Genomic DNA, 15,467 nt, shown 5'->3' with positions numbered 1-15,467 from the left:
AAATGCGGGCTCGTTTGGATTTTTTCATTATTTATCATTTGATTTTCTGTGATTTTCTCTCTCCTCACCCACACCATCCAGAGCTTCTCTCTCCTAGTTCTAGTTGTTTTGGCCATATTTTTGTCCGATCTTCAACATAAAACCGCAGTACTCACTTCATTCTTGACGGGTATAGCATTATTCGCGACGATCAAGCGAGATTTCACACAAATCTTGGTGTTTTTCATCTGAGAGGTAAACTGTTCTTCACTAAATTGTTTTTTTTTTTTAAATGCATGCCATAATATTGTTGGATGGATATGAAATTAATATATGTTGAATACAATAGGCTGATCTACAAACTCACCGAGTCGAAATTTTTTTTCACTAAGTAATTTATTTATTTATTTTCGGGCGTCAAAATTTGTATTTTTATACATTTTAAATGCTTGCTTTTTGCATGATATAGTGTTGCATTGTGATTGAAAAAATATATGTGGATCCCCATGGGTCAATCTACAGACTCACGGAGTCGGAATAATTTTCGACCCAATAAATAATTATTTGATTTTTTGAAATTTATTAAAATATGAATATAAAATATAAATAATTATGAAAAAAGAGAAACAATGAGGAATAAATAAGGAAAATGATTTTGAAAATTAGAGAAAATTATAGAATACCTATATAATTATTCTCAAGTGCTTCTTGTATGGTTTCATTGTCGGTTTTGATATGGTAGCCTTTTCTTTTGTCGGAAAAAATTTAAATATTGTTTAAAATATTATATTGGTATTGTTTAATTGTTTATGAAATCATTTTTGTTGCAACAGACCAACAGTTATCATGTCTAGCGGTGGGAAAGGAGCAGGTTCACAGGGCCAAGGACAGGGACAGACACAGGGAGCGGCGTCTGCAGGGAAGGGGAGGGCTGATCATGCATGGCAGTATTGTGTTGCAATTGATGGCAACAAAAGTAAAACAAGATGCAACTTCTATGGTAAGGAGTTGAATTCAGGTGGCATAAGTAGGTTTAAGGCTCACATCACTGGTAGTTCAAAGGATGTGGCCACCTGCACTGAGGTGCATGCGGATATCAAAAAGGTAGTTAGAGAGATGGAGAAAGACGAGGGGAAGAAGAAACAAGAGAGGAGAAGGGTAAATGAAGCATTAATGAGGCGGTGCGGGCACCATCATCTTACAGAGTTGATTCAGATTTTGATCAGGAGGTTGATCCCGTTGATTTGAGAGAGCGGGAGGAGAGGGATGTTAGACGGGCGATGTTGAGAGTAGGGCGATGCAATACCAGGAGGAGGAGAGGGCAGAGCTAGATTTACAGGAGCTAGTACCTCTAGGCCTGTAAGGGCTGGAGCATCTGGATCAGGGGCTGGAGCATCTGGATCTAGGGACAGGGGTGGTATACGTGGTATGTTTAGCCAATCACAGAGTCAGAAGGTCCCTTCTACGGCTGATGTACAGGGATCACGTGACTCACGTCCACGTGACTATCCACAGAGGTCGGATCCTATCCTAGAGCAGGATCCTGATATTTTCAGAAATAAGGGGGCCAAGCAGCCCAAGATCACGGAGTGCATGGAAAGGGATGGCGAAGAAAGTGAAGAAGGCAGTGTCGAAGTGGATGTACTACAGTGCGGTTCCAGCACATACGGCACAGGGTCCTTATTATAGTAATATGGTTGACACTATTGCACAGGCAGGTCTTGGATATCGTGATCCTACCCCTAATGAGGTGTTGACCACTTTCTTGGCTGAGGAGAAGGAGGAGATACAAGAGTACATCAGTAGTTTGAGAATATTTTGGGAGACATATGGATGCACCATTATGTGTGATGGGTGGACCGGTTCGACAAGAAAATCTATCATCAACTTTATGGTGTATTGTGATCGGAAGACTGTGTTTCTAAAATATGTGGATGCTACTGGGCATACAAAAGACCACAGGTATATTCTTGGACTTTTGCAGGATGTGATTGATGAAGTTGGGAAGGAGAATGTGGTGCAGATTGTCACCGACAATGGCGCCAACTTCAAGAAAGCCGGTGAGGTACTGATGAATACAGCTGGATATAATCTATATTGGACACCCTGCGCAGCTCATTGTATCGACCTCATGTTAAAGGACATCGGCAAGATTAATATTATCCAGAGCACAGTGGAGAGGGCCAAGCAGGTAACAAATTTCATCTACAATCATACTGTTGCTCTGCATATGATGAGGCAGGCATGCGGTGGTGAGCTAGTGCGACCCGGTCCTACGAGATTTGCCACGAATTTCATCGCCCTCAACAGTATTCAGGAATGGAAGACGGGCTTGAGATCCATGTTTTCATCAGAGGAGTGGTTCTCATGGGTTGGATCAAAGTAAGTATTTGTTTTATTTTTTATCTATAGTCTCTACTATTTGATTTAACAAGTTGTTAACTTCTTATACATTTATACTATGAAATATGAATATCTAGTATGTAGTATTTATTACTAACTTAATGTGTTTGTGATAATTCAGTACTAGTAGTGGGCGCACCGCACAGACGACAATCTCGTCTGATGAGTTTTGGAGGAATGTGAGAATTGTGCTAGAGACCTTAGATCCTATAATAAAGGTCTTACGTATGGTTGATTCCTCCCTCAGGGGGCCCACTATGCCGCACATATATGCAGCCCTGGAGCAAATGTAAACAGCAATCCAAAGAGCTAACCCCAGAGGTTTTGTTGCATACTTGAACATTGTTGATGCTAGATGGACTACTCATCTAATGCATCCGATGCATAAGGCGGGTAAGTAGTTAGTGTGGGTTACTACTTATTATTAATAATTTGTAACTTGTAGTAAATATTAATTCTTTGACTGTGAGTTTGTGAATTGTGCAGCCTATTATCTCAATCCAAAATATCAGTACACAGAAAATTTGGGGTTGCGGTCAGACCTGCTCGGTGCCGTTATGGAGGTTATTGGGAAGTTAGAGCCAAACGCAACGGTCCAATCAAATTGCCATATGGAAATTAGAACTTAGAAACTTAGAACTTAGTACTTGCTTTTGATTTGTGAAAGAATTTAGCTAACCATCAATACAAATTATTGCAGATAAAATACTTTAGGGATGCATTGGGGACCTTTGGTTCAGTTGCTGCTGCTCAAAACCGACAAAATTATGATCCAAGTTAGATGCATGATTACATTTTACATATAAGTGATATAAGTAGGATTTTTGTTAAGAATTAAAGTATTAACTTGCATTATTTGTGATAATGCAACTGAGTGGTGGATTCTATATGGGGGTGATGCAGAGAACCTCCGAAGAGTGGCAGTGCGGATCCTCTCCCAGACTTGCTCTGCCTCTGGGTGTGAGAGAAATTGGAGTACATTTGGGATGATTCACTCGCAGAGGAGGAATAGGTTGGGAAAGTCAACGCCTGAATGACCTTGTGTTTTGTCACTACAACATAAGGCTGAAGTTAGAGAATGTCCGTTTAAACACTAACATTGGGACAAACAAGGACATCCAGCTCTATGATATCTTCGAGCTCACTGCAGATGACCAACATCCACTCACGGATTGGTTGTTGGATAGGGGCGAGCCAGTGTTAGACCAGCTTGGAGGTAGGCCAGACCCAATCATTGCTCAAGCTGCAGGAGTTAATGTAGATGAGTACATGGCTTCTCAAGAGGGGCAGGTACATCAGGCGGCTGCCGCCACAGTGGATGAGGATTGGATGATGCAGCCTGGCACGCAAGATGATGATCCAGATGACACCCTTGCTCCCAGTCCCAGTCATACTCGGAGGGATGATGATGACGACGGTGGTGGTGGTAGTGGTGGTGGAGGAGGAGTACAGGAGCGATATCATGTTCCATTATTAGAGGCACAGGATCCTCCCCAGAGATACACTGGAGAGACTCAAGACACACATGCCACCCAGGATGACGATCATGGTGGTGAGCTTTATCGTGGTCGTCCTACGAGCTACAATCGGCCAGGGAGGGGGGAGTTTCAGGGGGGGGGGGAGCAGCAACATATGCATGGTCAGCATGGGTATGGATCGTATGGCTTTGGTTATAGTGAGGATACTCGATCATATGGCTCATACGGCCATTTCGATCCGATGGACAGGTTGTCAGGAGTGATGGGGTCCATGAACTTGGAGGAGTCTGTAGGCTCCACACCTGCTTATGGCTATGGTGTCCCTTCTGCTTATAGACACGATGATATGTCATCTAGGAGTTCGCACTATGGATATAATGATGGATCTTCCATGAGCTTGGGTTCACAGGAAGGCAACACATATGGTGGTTGGGGTAATGATGTTTGGGGTTATCAGCATCAGGGTGTCCCGCTTATGCCTCCATTTGGCTCACAGAGAACTGCCATGTTGGAGGCAACATACATATATCCTTTCGATGCTACGATGTCAATTGAAGAGCTCCGTTCACGTTACCCCCCTTGAGGGGAGTAGTTTTACAGTCATGGATGATGAAAACTACAGAGGCCTGGTTTCCTTGTATGTCAACAACCATCAGCATGACATGTCTTGGAATGACTTCAAGAAAATAATGGAGTGGAAGTTTAATGTTATAGCCTATGGGCCTAGTACCCAACTATCAACAGAGACAGAGCTGGAGGACATGGATCCACCAATGCATAGTACTTGGTACTGAGTAGTTGTATACTTGTATTTGTATTATTACATACTTGTATTTTTCTTACTAATATAATAGTTTTGTGCTTATTTATGTTAGTTTAATTGTTTAAATTAAGGTTGTAAAATTATAATTTTACCGGTATATACAGTCGATTATATGCCGATCAAGAACACCAATTTGGATGAGTTTTTAGGCAAAATCAACCATTCCATTGTGTTTATTGGCATCAAATTAGGCTACCCACCAAATTTCAACTCATTTGGACCAAAAAAACCCATCGAAACAAGGGGCCAAATTGGGTGGCTAAATGGCAAAATATCGCGAAATTTCAGCGTTTTGCCCAGTTCACCGCTTCGCGCAAACGGCGTAAACTTCGAAAAATCGTTCTTTGGTTTAAATTGTTTTACTGCATGGATTTAATACCGAAACCGTACCGAATCGATTTTGCAAATACCGAAACTATACTGTACTGTGTAAATTCGATACAGTACAATTTTGATTTTCAATATTCAAAGTTGGTATCGTCCTGAAACCAACCGAATTACTGAAACCATACCAATTGACACCCTTAGGTCGTACAGAAGTACAATGAGAAGTCCGACCGAATAAACACTTTTCAAATTGGCGTAAGGTAAATGGAGGTTTTTTTTTTTCTAACAAAGGAAAATCCACGGTAGGAGCAAATTGGTATTTCAAAGTTGACGAGGTGGATCCAAGTCCAAGGGTCTTCATATCACATGATTCGCATCTTACTTTTCTAGGGTTATCATAAACCAATTCCTATCCGAATTGATTTGGAACAGGCGAGATCGAATCGGTATATGGATTCCGTGTTTTGAATCAAAATCCCGCGGTTGTATAATTTAAAATTTACAAGCTCGTTAGACGTGAAGATTCGAGCACTTTTTTTTAGAAAAAATGTGCATATGAAAGTTCCCGAATTTCCCTCGGAAGCAAATCTCGCTCGCCAGAGACAAGTCGGAAGAGGAGATTTTGGATTAAACTTAAACCTTAGCAATCTGTCTTCGTCCACATGGTATGCAAAACCTTCATCATCCTTTACAGGGAGCATTAGGTCGTATCTCGGTCGCCAAAATTTCTTTTATTTCCTTTACAAATGAACGAATGAGCTCAAAGTGTTCGATTTATTTACTGTACTAAATCTTCATCGTCATTTCGCTTGACAGAGCTGTGGGTCTATAGCACGGCAGATTTATCTTCTTCTTGTATCCTCTTGCATCGTCTTCGTCCACGATCTGGAAAAATGGACTCCCAGCAGTGTTGAACCATCAAGTCTTGAATGCTGGGCTCCATCCACAGCTTTTGCGCGGGCAACACATCAAACAGTTGGTAAGCAGTTCTCGAATCACTTGATGGTACTTGAATTCTTCCCGTGGCTCTGTCCAAAGTACATATTAACTTTTCATGCATGAAATCTTCAATTTCAGAGCTTCTTTTAGAATTTGTTAGAAGCTAGAAGCTTTGTGCTCGTGTGGCCCTAAGGGTGAAGCAGGTGAACTCTGGTGCTTTCAATGGGTGATAATGCTCTAAAACTTGATGTTGACAAGGTCATTTCGTACGGTAACGATCTCATAGAGTGCCTCAAAAACAAAAAGGACCTCAATACTTTGAAACAATCTCTAGATGGAGTCAACATGCTTCAATCTGCATGTGAGACAGATATCTCTGAGATTAACAACATACTGGAAGGTTTGTGCCCTTCCTTTTTGTTCTTTCTATTAATTTAATGTTCTCTTTCTTTTATATTGCATTTAGACACTGTAGACCAAATCCCAGTAAAGTTTGCATGTTAAAATATTTTAAATAATGTAATAGTTTTCTCTCTTCTCTGATCTTCCAAATGGTATTAGTTAGCTAGATCCTGTTAAATATTACACGCACTCAACCACTAGGAAGTGATTTTGATCTGATCTCTAATCAAACGCAAACTTGATGAAGATTTAAGTAGCATTCAGGTTGTTCATGATTTCTGAAATCCGATTCTAAAATATACATCTCTGGAATGCATATTGATTTGAAGGGTTCAAAAGACTGTTTCTTGCAGGTGGAAATTTTATTAGCTATACTGCTGGAGTAGTATACTTTACATTTATTTTCTTTTTAAATCTGCGCATTTTTCTTTAACAATTTACATTTTGTTGAGACACATAACATTCTAATGCAGGTTAAAATGTTGTACCAAAACATGGTTTGCTGAATCAGCTGTATGTCTAAATAATGAAATAATTAAAATCCAGTAAATTAATAAGCATTAAGAAAAAGGACTTAGGCCTCTGCTTGACAAGTTCTTTTGGGCACAGAGTATCAGGCGAGGATAACTGAGTGCAAGGAAAAGATAGCCAATGCAAAATCTGAAGTTATTGCTGATTCAGATATTGATTGTCTTCAGAAAGAGTTGCTTGAGGAACTTAACAAGGAGAATAAACTTCATGAGGAGCTCAGATCAGTATTCTACTAGCTTCTCCCCCCCCCCCTCCTTTTATTTCAAATTAACTCTCAGATTCATGATTGGAAACATTGAACCTACTGATTACTGATTCTACTTTTTATATAAACACAATTCTCAGTGATGAGATGAGTTATCTAGAACATCAAAGGATTTCCATTGAAGGACAAAAGCAAATGCTAAAGAACATGAAGAAAGAAGAGTTAAGGGCTCAGTAAGTACCTGAAAATTATGTTAATTAAAATTTTTTTAATTGACTATTTTTCATTGCTATTCTGTTCTATTGAATTTTGTTTTCTTGTCCAATATGTATTTACATCATTCACCTGTTTAAGCTAACTATTGTTTAGTATAATAAAATGCTCTCTCAACCTGAAAGTGGCTGGCATCCTTGGAAATTTCCAAAATTTAGGAGTTGTTAAAACATTGAAGTCACTTTTAATTCAATATTTCTTTTACAACAACAAGAAACGCCCATAACCTTATCCCATCTATTTAAGGTCGGCTAATGGATCTGAAACAGACTAAGACAATAATAGAAATAAGAAAAGTCAAAGAAGGTAGATGGAAGAATTCAAAGTTGCAGTTATAGTAGCATCATAGGAACGTCCCTTCACAAGGGGTTAGTTACATAGGTCCTTGTCCTCCAAACAACACTATCTACAGTAATATTAGGACTGAGCCCTACCACATGCTTATTCTTCTATCCACTTATCTAATAGGAATCTTCAATTTTAAGCCTTCACAATTTGGATTGTGGTAATAATTGCAAGGGATAGTGATGCAATTTGACTGTCTTAAACCACCTTCAGGTGTTTTGGTTCTTCCTTGCACCAGTGTTATGTTAAAATAATGTACTACATGCACTTTATTTAATTAGTGTTTTACATTGGGTTTTTCCTTTTCCTACTTTAACTTCCCTAGGGAGGTCCATGAGAATATAAGGTCTTATTATAATTATAAGTGAGTGCAGTAGGTGTAAGAGGATACAACTCTTACACAAATCAATTTTCTCTGTTCTTATATGCTTCTTCATCTTCTGTTGGCTGCAATATCTTGAACTGATTCAATCCTAACTTCTAACTATCACAATGTTGTTCTCTATTTTGAGAGTTGACTAGGCTTAGTTTTCTATCTTCTCCTCCTTTTGGAACACCCTATAAAAGTGAAAGGGTTCCAGCTTCAAGGGGGGGTACAGTATCTAAAATATTTTAATGTACTCTTGGGAGTCCAAAATCTCCAAACCAATGTGTAAAAGGAGAAGTTTAACAGCTGATGATGCTGCTTGAAGCCTGAGAGGGAAGAGTCAGGTTTTCACCACCTGATTCTTCATTTTTGTTTGATTCTTCTTCATCATTACTTGGTTTGCTATGATGTCAATCCTTTCTGGATCACCCAAGGTCCCATTTGTGCCCTTAGGAGCTCAGTTGGTTAAGCAAGAGGGTTGGAGAGCTTAACTCCCTTCTCTGCTTCTACTGTGTGATTTGTCTTCTGTTATGGCATGTTGAACATATTTTCTTGAATGTTTGACCTATTTGAGTTCCCATTTTTTGTTTGGCTGGTTCTTGTAATCTGAAGTCAAAGTGCATATCAAGTGATTGTTGAGTGCTTTCTATCAAAGAGTGGTTCTATTTTTACCTTTTGCAGCAACTCCTTTTTTGCACTGGTTTATCTGGTTAAGGGCTAAGGTTTAGGGAGTGTGTCAACTCCTCTGGCTGAGAAGACTGACCCAAGAGCTGGGAGTTGATATTGTATTTGACAAGGTTGCTATAAGTATAGCTTACAATTCTGTACAACATGATAGGACATAAGACATTGACGTGAACCTGCATTTCAATAAGGAGAAGAGTGACTTCAACTACATTGGTACTAATTTTGTTGAGACGGGTGATTAAGTGGCTGACATTCTTACCTAGGGACTTCTTCCTCGTTAGTTCAATACTTTGTTTTGCAAAAGTTTTTAATGTATGACATTATTCTCTAGTTTGAGGGCCAGTGTTAATAGGTTTAAGTGGATGAACTCTTTCACAAATGATTCTCTCAGTGTCTCTTATTTGTTCCTTCTAAATTAGACATGCTAAATTCCACATCCCTCCACCACTATCAAATTCTTCAAGCGATTCTCTTGTTGTTTCCTCTTTTTCTTCCCATTGGTGCATTATCTTCTTTCTTATACATTAGATGTGTTAAATCCCTCACCCCTCCCCGGATGTCAAATTCTTCAAGCTACCCTAAAAGTTGGATTAAAGTGTTTTCAGACCTGGCGCTTAACTAGATAAATCATTTCAAAACTTTTTCTTAACATTATTTTTATGTGTTTTCTACTGTGAGTTTTCAAACTTATCCTGTGTGCCAATTTCTATAGTGCTTGGAGAACTTGAAAATACCATTCAGAGTTGGTTAAAAAATTAACCGTCAAAACTAGAGTACTTGAGCTTTTGACTTTTGTTTTCTGAAAAAATTACGGTTACTCTGCATTGTGATCATTCTTGTAATTACCTATGAATGAGTTAATGTTCATACCCAAACAACCCAGTTTAATTCAATTAGGCTGTTGTTTTAATGTTATCCTTGACCATCACAGTGCTACTTAATAATTTGTTCCGCAGTGTTAACAGTTTCCTTGAATGCATCTTTGAACCATTATCTCACCTTTCTGTTCAGTGATGGACACAAATTCTGATGGAAATAGTAGTCATTGTGGATGCTTAGATAAATAGCCTTGATTTTGCAGGATGGAGCTTTCAATGTATGCTTCAGTGACAAAGATCATCCCAGATCTGGCTGACCAAACACGAACTTCTGGCTGTATCCTTCTCTTTTGAGCTGCTGATGTAGTGCTTTGAGAATTAGCTAATCTGCACATTACCTTCCTGGTTTGTCAATTTGTGATTCATATGAACTTGTGTTATCCTTAAAAAGAGCTTCAGATACTGTGGATAGGGACAAAAAGGTGGTTGAGAAGTTTGAATTTGAGCCATCAAAGGTGTCCCCCTTGGAGATGTGCAACAACATTTGGAAGATGATTAGTCAATAAGAGGTGGTCGACTTCACTCTCTTGTGATGATACATCTAATGCTCTGTATGGATGAGTGAAGAACTCTGTTATCGATTGGACCGGTGCCTGTATTCCCATTTGTCTCTCTCCTCATGTGAGAAGATATCCCTGGCCCTTATTTTGGAGGAGATGAGACACAAAGAGTGCTAGCATTGGATGTGTCCCAGACAAATTTACTTATGGATCTTTTAGGTTGTGTCTATGACATAAATACTGCAGGGAGTCTTTTCATTGTTTGTTTTCCTATTTCTTTTTCTTCCTTCAATTGAATGTTGAAGTTTAAATTCCTCTTAAGGAATGTTTTCCTGTGTCTTGCTACTTCCCTTGTTCATGAATCATGAACCAGATGTTTCTGAAACTTTTGAGCGTCAACATAACTAGATTGGATATTCATATCAATGAAATATTACCAACCTGTTAACTCTATCCGTTAATGAAGTGTGTAAATGCATAAATCTGAGAAGCTTTCACTTTGTACTTTTTCTTAATTCTATTTTTTTAAAGTAATTGGAACAGGATTTTCTGCAAGATGGGCATTTCTTCCATGAAAGTTGAGTTATACAGAATTTCATGTATTTGAAGCAAGCATACAGCTCGATGAATCGACATTTAAATACAACTGGGAGAGGTCGCTCTTGTGCGCTCTCAGTGGTTGTAAATTACTCCTGTCATTTGACCATTCAAGTGGTAAAAGGGTACTACAATGGGTTACGAATTACGAGTCAGGACTAAATAATGAGAACGAAACTTTAGAGCATTAGCATAATGCTTGAATTTGGTTCCATCTGGGTTCCTTTGGATTTGTTAATTTGATACGTTATAGTTAGTTTCTCAAAGGGAAAATAATATACAAATAATATTTTAATTTTTTTTATTATTCTTGTGTTATTATTTTTAACATATTTTTATTTTTATACGTCAAAGTACGTAAATGGAGTTAATTTCCAAATAATATTTCAATTTTTTTAAAATATACAAATAATACTTTAAAATTTTTTTTCCAATCATAAAATTTGTTTTCCAATAATTAGTTATTAAATGTTTTTTTGAGAGATGAAACACAACGCTAATGATAGATGTTATCATAAAAACAGAATGAAACAACTCCACCGGATTTTAGGGTCGCAAGTATATGATTGAATAAAAACAGAATGAAACACAACGCTAATGCATGCATGACTAGGGCTTGGGGGCATGAAAGAGTACAATATAGTATTTATTTTCCACTCAAAAAGCTCTAATGAAATATGTAATCATAATTGTCGAAACTAGGATTCATGGCTGAGACATGGGAGAAAATTAATAACAAAATACCTTTCTCCAATCGGAAATCACGAGTCGTGGAAGTTAAATGGACGAGCACCAATATCTAATGTTTGCAATAAAGGGTTCTCTTTTGCTAGCATGGACTATTGGATCAAACATTTCATATTGAACATTGCACAATCTTCCAATATTCCATACTCGCTGAGAGCAACATGGTCACTGACACCTCCCGTTGCGATCTCTCTAGATTTCTCTAGTTCAACAACCCCAGATCCATTCCATGCTACAACACTACAGTGTGAAGTACCAATATCAATTCCAATAACAATTTCGGCATAAACACAGGATGGCTCGCTGTCAGATGTAACAGTGTGTGCTTATTTACCCATTCCTGTGTAAAAGAACAATTGTCTGAAATTAAGCAACTTCACCAATGAAAACACAATGTAATAATTCAGAGAGAGTAAAGTTGAACACACACACCAAAAAAAAAAAAAAAAAAAAGGAGAAAAACACATTTACTTAAAGAGGTTTGTATTTTCACAGTAGGTTGTATCAACTACTGTCAAATTGTTAGTTACTCTCTATTGCAATTTGAATTTTCTTTGCAACCGTATAGCCTGATCTGTTTAGTGGCATCTTGATATGGAACTTATCCAAGTTACACTGGAACCAAAAATTAAACACACATAAACGAAAATAAAAGAGCAAATTGCACTGGCACCCCAAAATGGAAGCTATAAAACAATGACACCTCACTTTATGTTTAAAAAACACAGACCCCCCATTCATTAAACACACTAGTCCATTCTGTTAGTGAAACCATTAATTCACTGTATATTCTTTTTTAATTCCAAAAATACCCTTATCAAAATTGGAGGAGAAAAAAAAAAGGCCATTAGATGGTTGACATGTATTCTATTCTCTCCTCTGCTTCACTCTCTCCACCTTCCGCTCCCATTTTCTCCTACGTCTCCACCATTTGCACCGGTCTTCCTCTCCTCCTTACCATTGCTTAGTCCAACTCAAAAGGGCCTTATCACAGCCACGGGACTCAAATAATGACCCTTGTTTTCATCTGGTGCGATGAAGAATCAATGGGACATCAAATATTCAACAACTTCATAGTTAATCAGCGACAGAAACTTCATAGTTAATCAGCGACAGAGGTTTCAATTCAAACAAACCTCGATACTAAAAAAGGAACAGAAGCTAGTCCAGCCAACTGTATAGATTAAGTTAGCAAGATACCATTAAGAGTCTGGATTTGCAAACGCAATGGTATTCACCAATGCAGGACGGCGGGAACGTCTCATGAGTTACCATATGGGTTCTCCACTTGCCAAGCCACCTCACAGGCATAAACAATCTGATCGAATTCGACATCGATCTTTGCAGAACCTCTGATTTTCATTTAGGGTTGAACTCCCTTGTTCCAACTTCTGGCGCCCAATAAAAAAAGAGTTGCTGTTTCAGTGATACCATGGATCCCACAGCAAGCATAATCGCAGGCACCGCTGCACAGCCCAAAGAAATCCTCCATCAATTGGGATGGATTGCTGTAATTGTTTTTTTGTGCTTTCAGTTTTTTGGCATATTGAAAAGAAACCCATTAATCAGTTAAAAGAAAATCCTTCTTTTATCTCATGAACAGAGTATGTAATACCTGCAATTCCAATGTCATAGCCAAACATTAAACCACCAAATTCCGCCATTATCCCGCATATAACAACATAAATTCTGGCGTGGTGCCATGAGGGTTTTTAGGGGGTTGAGGAGTCTCGTGGAGAGTTGCAGAAGGAACCCATTTTAGCACCCCTCTCAAAAGAAAAGGGAAAATCAGGGCAGAAGGAATTAATTAATGGGGTAACTAAATGAAACAAAAATTGTTAGAAAGGGAAGAAAAAAGAGTGAAAAGAAAGTCTTACAGAGGTAATATGATGGTGACCAAAGGAGGTGCCATTATCGACCGGAGCAAGAAAGAGGAGAGGAAGGACGGTGGAGACGGCAGAGAAAATGGGAGCCGAAGATGGAGAGAGTGAAGCAGAGGAGAGAAAGAATACGTGTCAACCATCTAATGGCATATTTTTTTTCCCTTCAATTTTGATACGGGTATTTTTGGAATTATAAAAGAATAAACAGTGAATTAATGGTTTCACTAACAGAATTGACTAGTGTGTTTAATGAATGGGGTATCTGTGTTTTTTAAACATAAAGTGGGGTGTCAGTGTTTTAAAGCCTCCATTTTGGGGTGCCAGTGCAATTTGCTCAAAATAAAAAGACTAAAACAAGAAGTAGCAAATGCAATTAAAATACTAGTATCAGCTCCTTCCGTGAGGGATCTGAGATGACATGAATCAATTAAATATTTCGCCAAATTAACCTTCATACATTTTTGTCGATTTCGGTTTTTCTGAAGATTTTATTTACAACAAAAAGCCCTTCTTTACCTTGAATTGTAGTTATGTTGATAATTGAAAAAGCAGTGGGAAACAACTGATATAATTAATGATCACTCAGAAAAACAAACCATCTATTCTAAGAAAAAAAAAAAAAAAAAAAGAAGAAGAAGAAGAAGAAGAAAGAAAGAAAGAAAGAAAGGAAAAGAAAACCAAACCAGAGGTCCTGTCGTCCGAGCTAGCAGGTTCATCAGGTCAACAAAATATCCAGTAAAATGATCAAGAATATCTGAGAAAATATCGATGATGCATTTGAGGCTTTCACTCAATCGATAGCGAAGTATTTAATGAAAACGTGTACCAAGGAATCAAGTCTTGAATCAGAGAAAAAAAATCCTTCAAGGTCAGTGAAATATGTAGAATCTGATTTTCATATATGTGAGAAGTAATTACATCGTGTATTTATAGAGAATACAAGATATGTAATATAAGAAATGATACAATGTATCAGGGGTATATGACTAAGTAACAACACTCTCTTCTACACGCCCCCGCAAACGTAACGAATTCATGAGTGTAAGCTTATCACGTAGAGAGAAGAAATGATGACGAGATAGACCCTTGGTAAGGATATCAGCAAGCTGATCTATAGTTAGAAACATAACGAACCAAAAATTGTCGAGAAGCAACCAAATCTCGAACAAAATGAAAATCGATCTCAACATGCTTAGTACGAGCATGAAAGATAGGATTAGCCTAGGTGGCTCCAATATTATCACACCAGATAGTTGGAGCAGTTGGAAGATAAGCACCAATCTCTCGTAATAAAGAGCGAACCCCGACCATCTCAGTTGCTACAGATGCAATAGCACGATATTCCGTCTCAGTAGAAGAGCGAGCAACAATCTTTTGCTTGCGAAAACCCCAAGCAATAAGATGATGTCCCAGAAAAACACTATACCCAGTAGTAGAACGGCGATCATTGGGACATCTAACCCAATCAGCATCAGAATATCCAGCAAGAGACATAGGAGAATCAGAACAAAAGAATAATCCAAAAGTAGAAGTACCACGAAGATAACGAAGGATTCGCTTAACAACACCCCAATGCAAGTTAGTTGGAGAAATGCAAGTCAGTTGGAGAATGCATAAACTGAGCAACATGACTAGCAGCAAAAGTGATATCCGGACGAGTATTGGCTAAGTATTGTAATGCACCCACTGTATGCCGATATTTAGTTCCATCTACCAAAGGAGTGCCATCATGCAGAGATAATAATGCACCAGAGGCAAGAGGTGTAGCTACAGAGTTAACTTCATGCATCTTTGTATGAGTGAGAAAATGTACTTTTGTTGAGATAAGAACAATCCATGAGAGGTACGTATGGCCTATAAACCAAGAAAATAGTGAAAATCACCAAGATCCTTAATTGCAAAAGCCGTTGCCAAAGCTTTGATGAGAGAGGAAATAGCAAAGATTATTTCCAGTGACCAAAATATCATCCGCATAGATGAGAAAATACAAAGTTACATCAGCCAATTTGTAGAAATAGAGAGATGTATCAGTGCGGGAGCCAACAAATCCTTGGAAATAATAAAAGTAATAAGCTTATTATACCAAGCACGTGGAGCCTGTTT

The 15,467-nt window shown here is 38.3% G+C and overlaps 1 protein-coding gene across 2 annotated transcripts; it reads left to right on the top strand.

Moving 5' to 3' along the window:
- Positions 1 to 5,367: 5,367 nt before the first annotated feature.
- LOC149028564 (plectin-like protein) lies at positions 5,368 to 10,723 on the top strand. 2 transcript variants are annotated; one of them, XM_089137698.1, is made up of 7 exons: positions 5,368 to 5,675; positions 5,827 to 5,989; positions 6,088 to 6,349; positions 6,961 to 7,103; positions 7,220 to 7,320; positions 9,841 to 9,914; positions 10,037 to 10,723. In XM_089137698.1, exons 3-7 carry the CDS (start codon positions 6,172 to 6,174, stop codon positions 10,141 to 10,143), a joined length of 603 nt encoding a protein of 200 aa, XP_088993824.1. In that variant the 5' UTR covers positions 5,368 to 5,675; positions 5,827 to 5,989; positions 6,088 to 6,171; the 3' UTR covers positions 10,144 to 10,723. The 2 variants fall into 2 exon arrangements, with proteins under 2 accessions (XP_088993824.1, XP_088993831.1); XM_089137705.1 differs by having other exon boundaries at positions 5,368 to 5,714.
- Positions 10,724 to 15,467: the final 4,744 nt, after the last annotated feature.

Source organism: Hakea prostrata, chromosome 1 (genome assembly GCF_041222555.1).
Source record: "Hakea prostrata isolate BN-2017 chromosome 1, UWA_Hpros_2, whole genome shotgun sequence".
In the NCBI taxonomy this organism is placed as follows: domain Eukaryota; kingdom Viridiplantae; phylum Streptophyta; class Magnoliopsida; order Proteales; family Proteaceae; genus Hakea; species Hakea prostrata.
The sequence above is the reverse complement of the archived record's forward strand: the minus strand, read 5'-3'. Positions and strand labels throughout refer to the sequence as shown.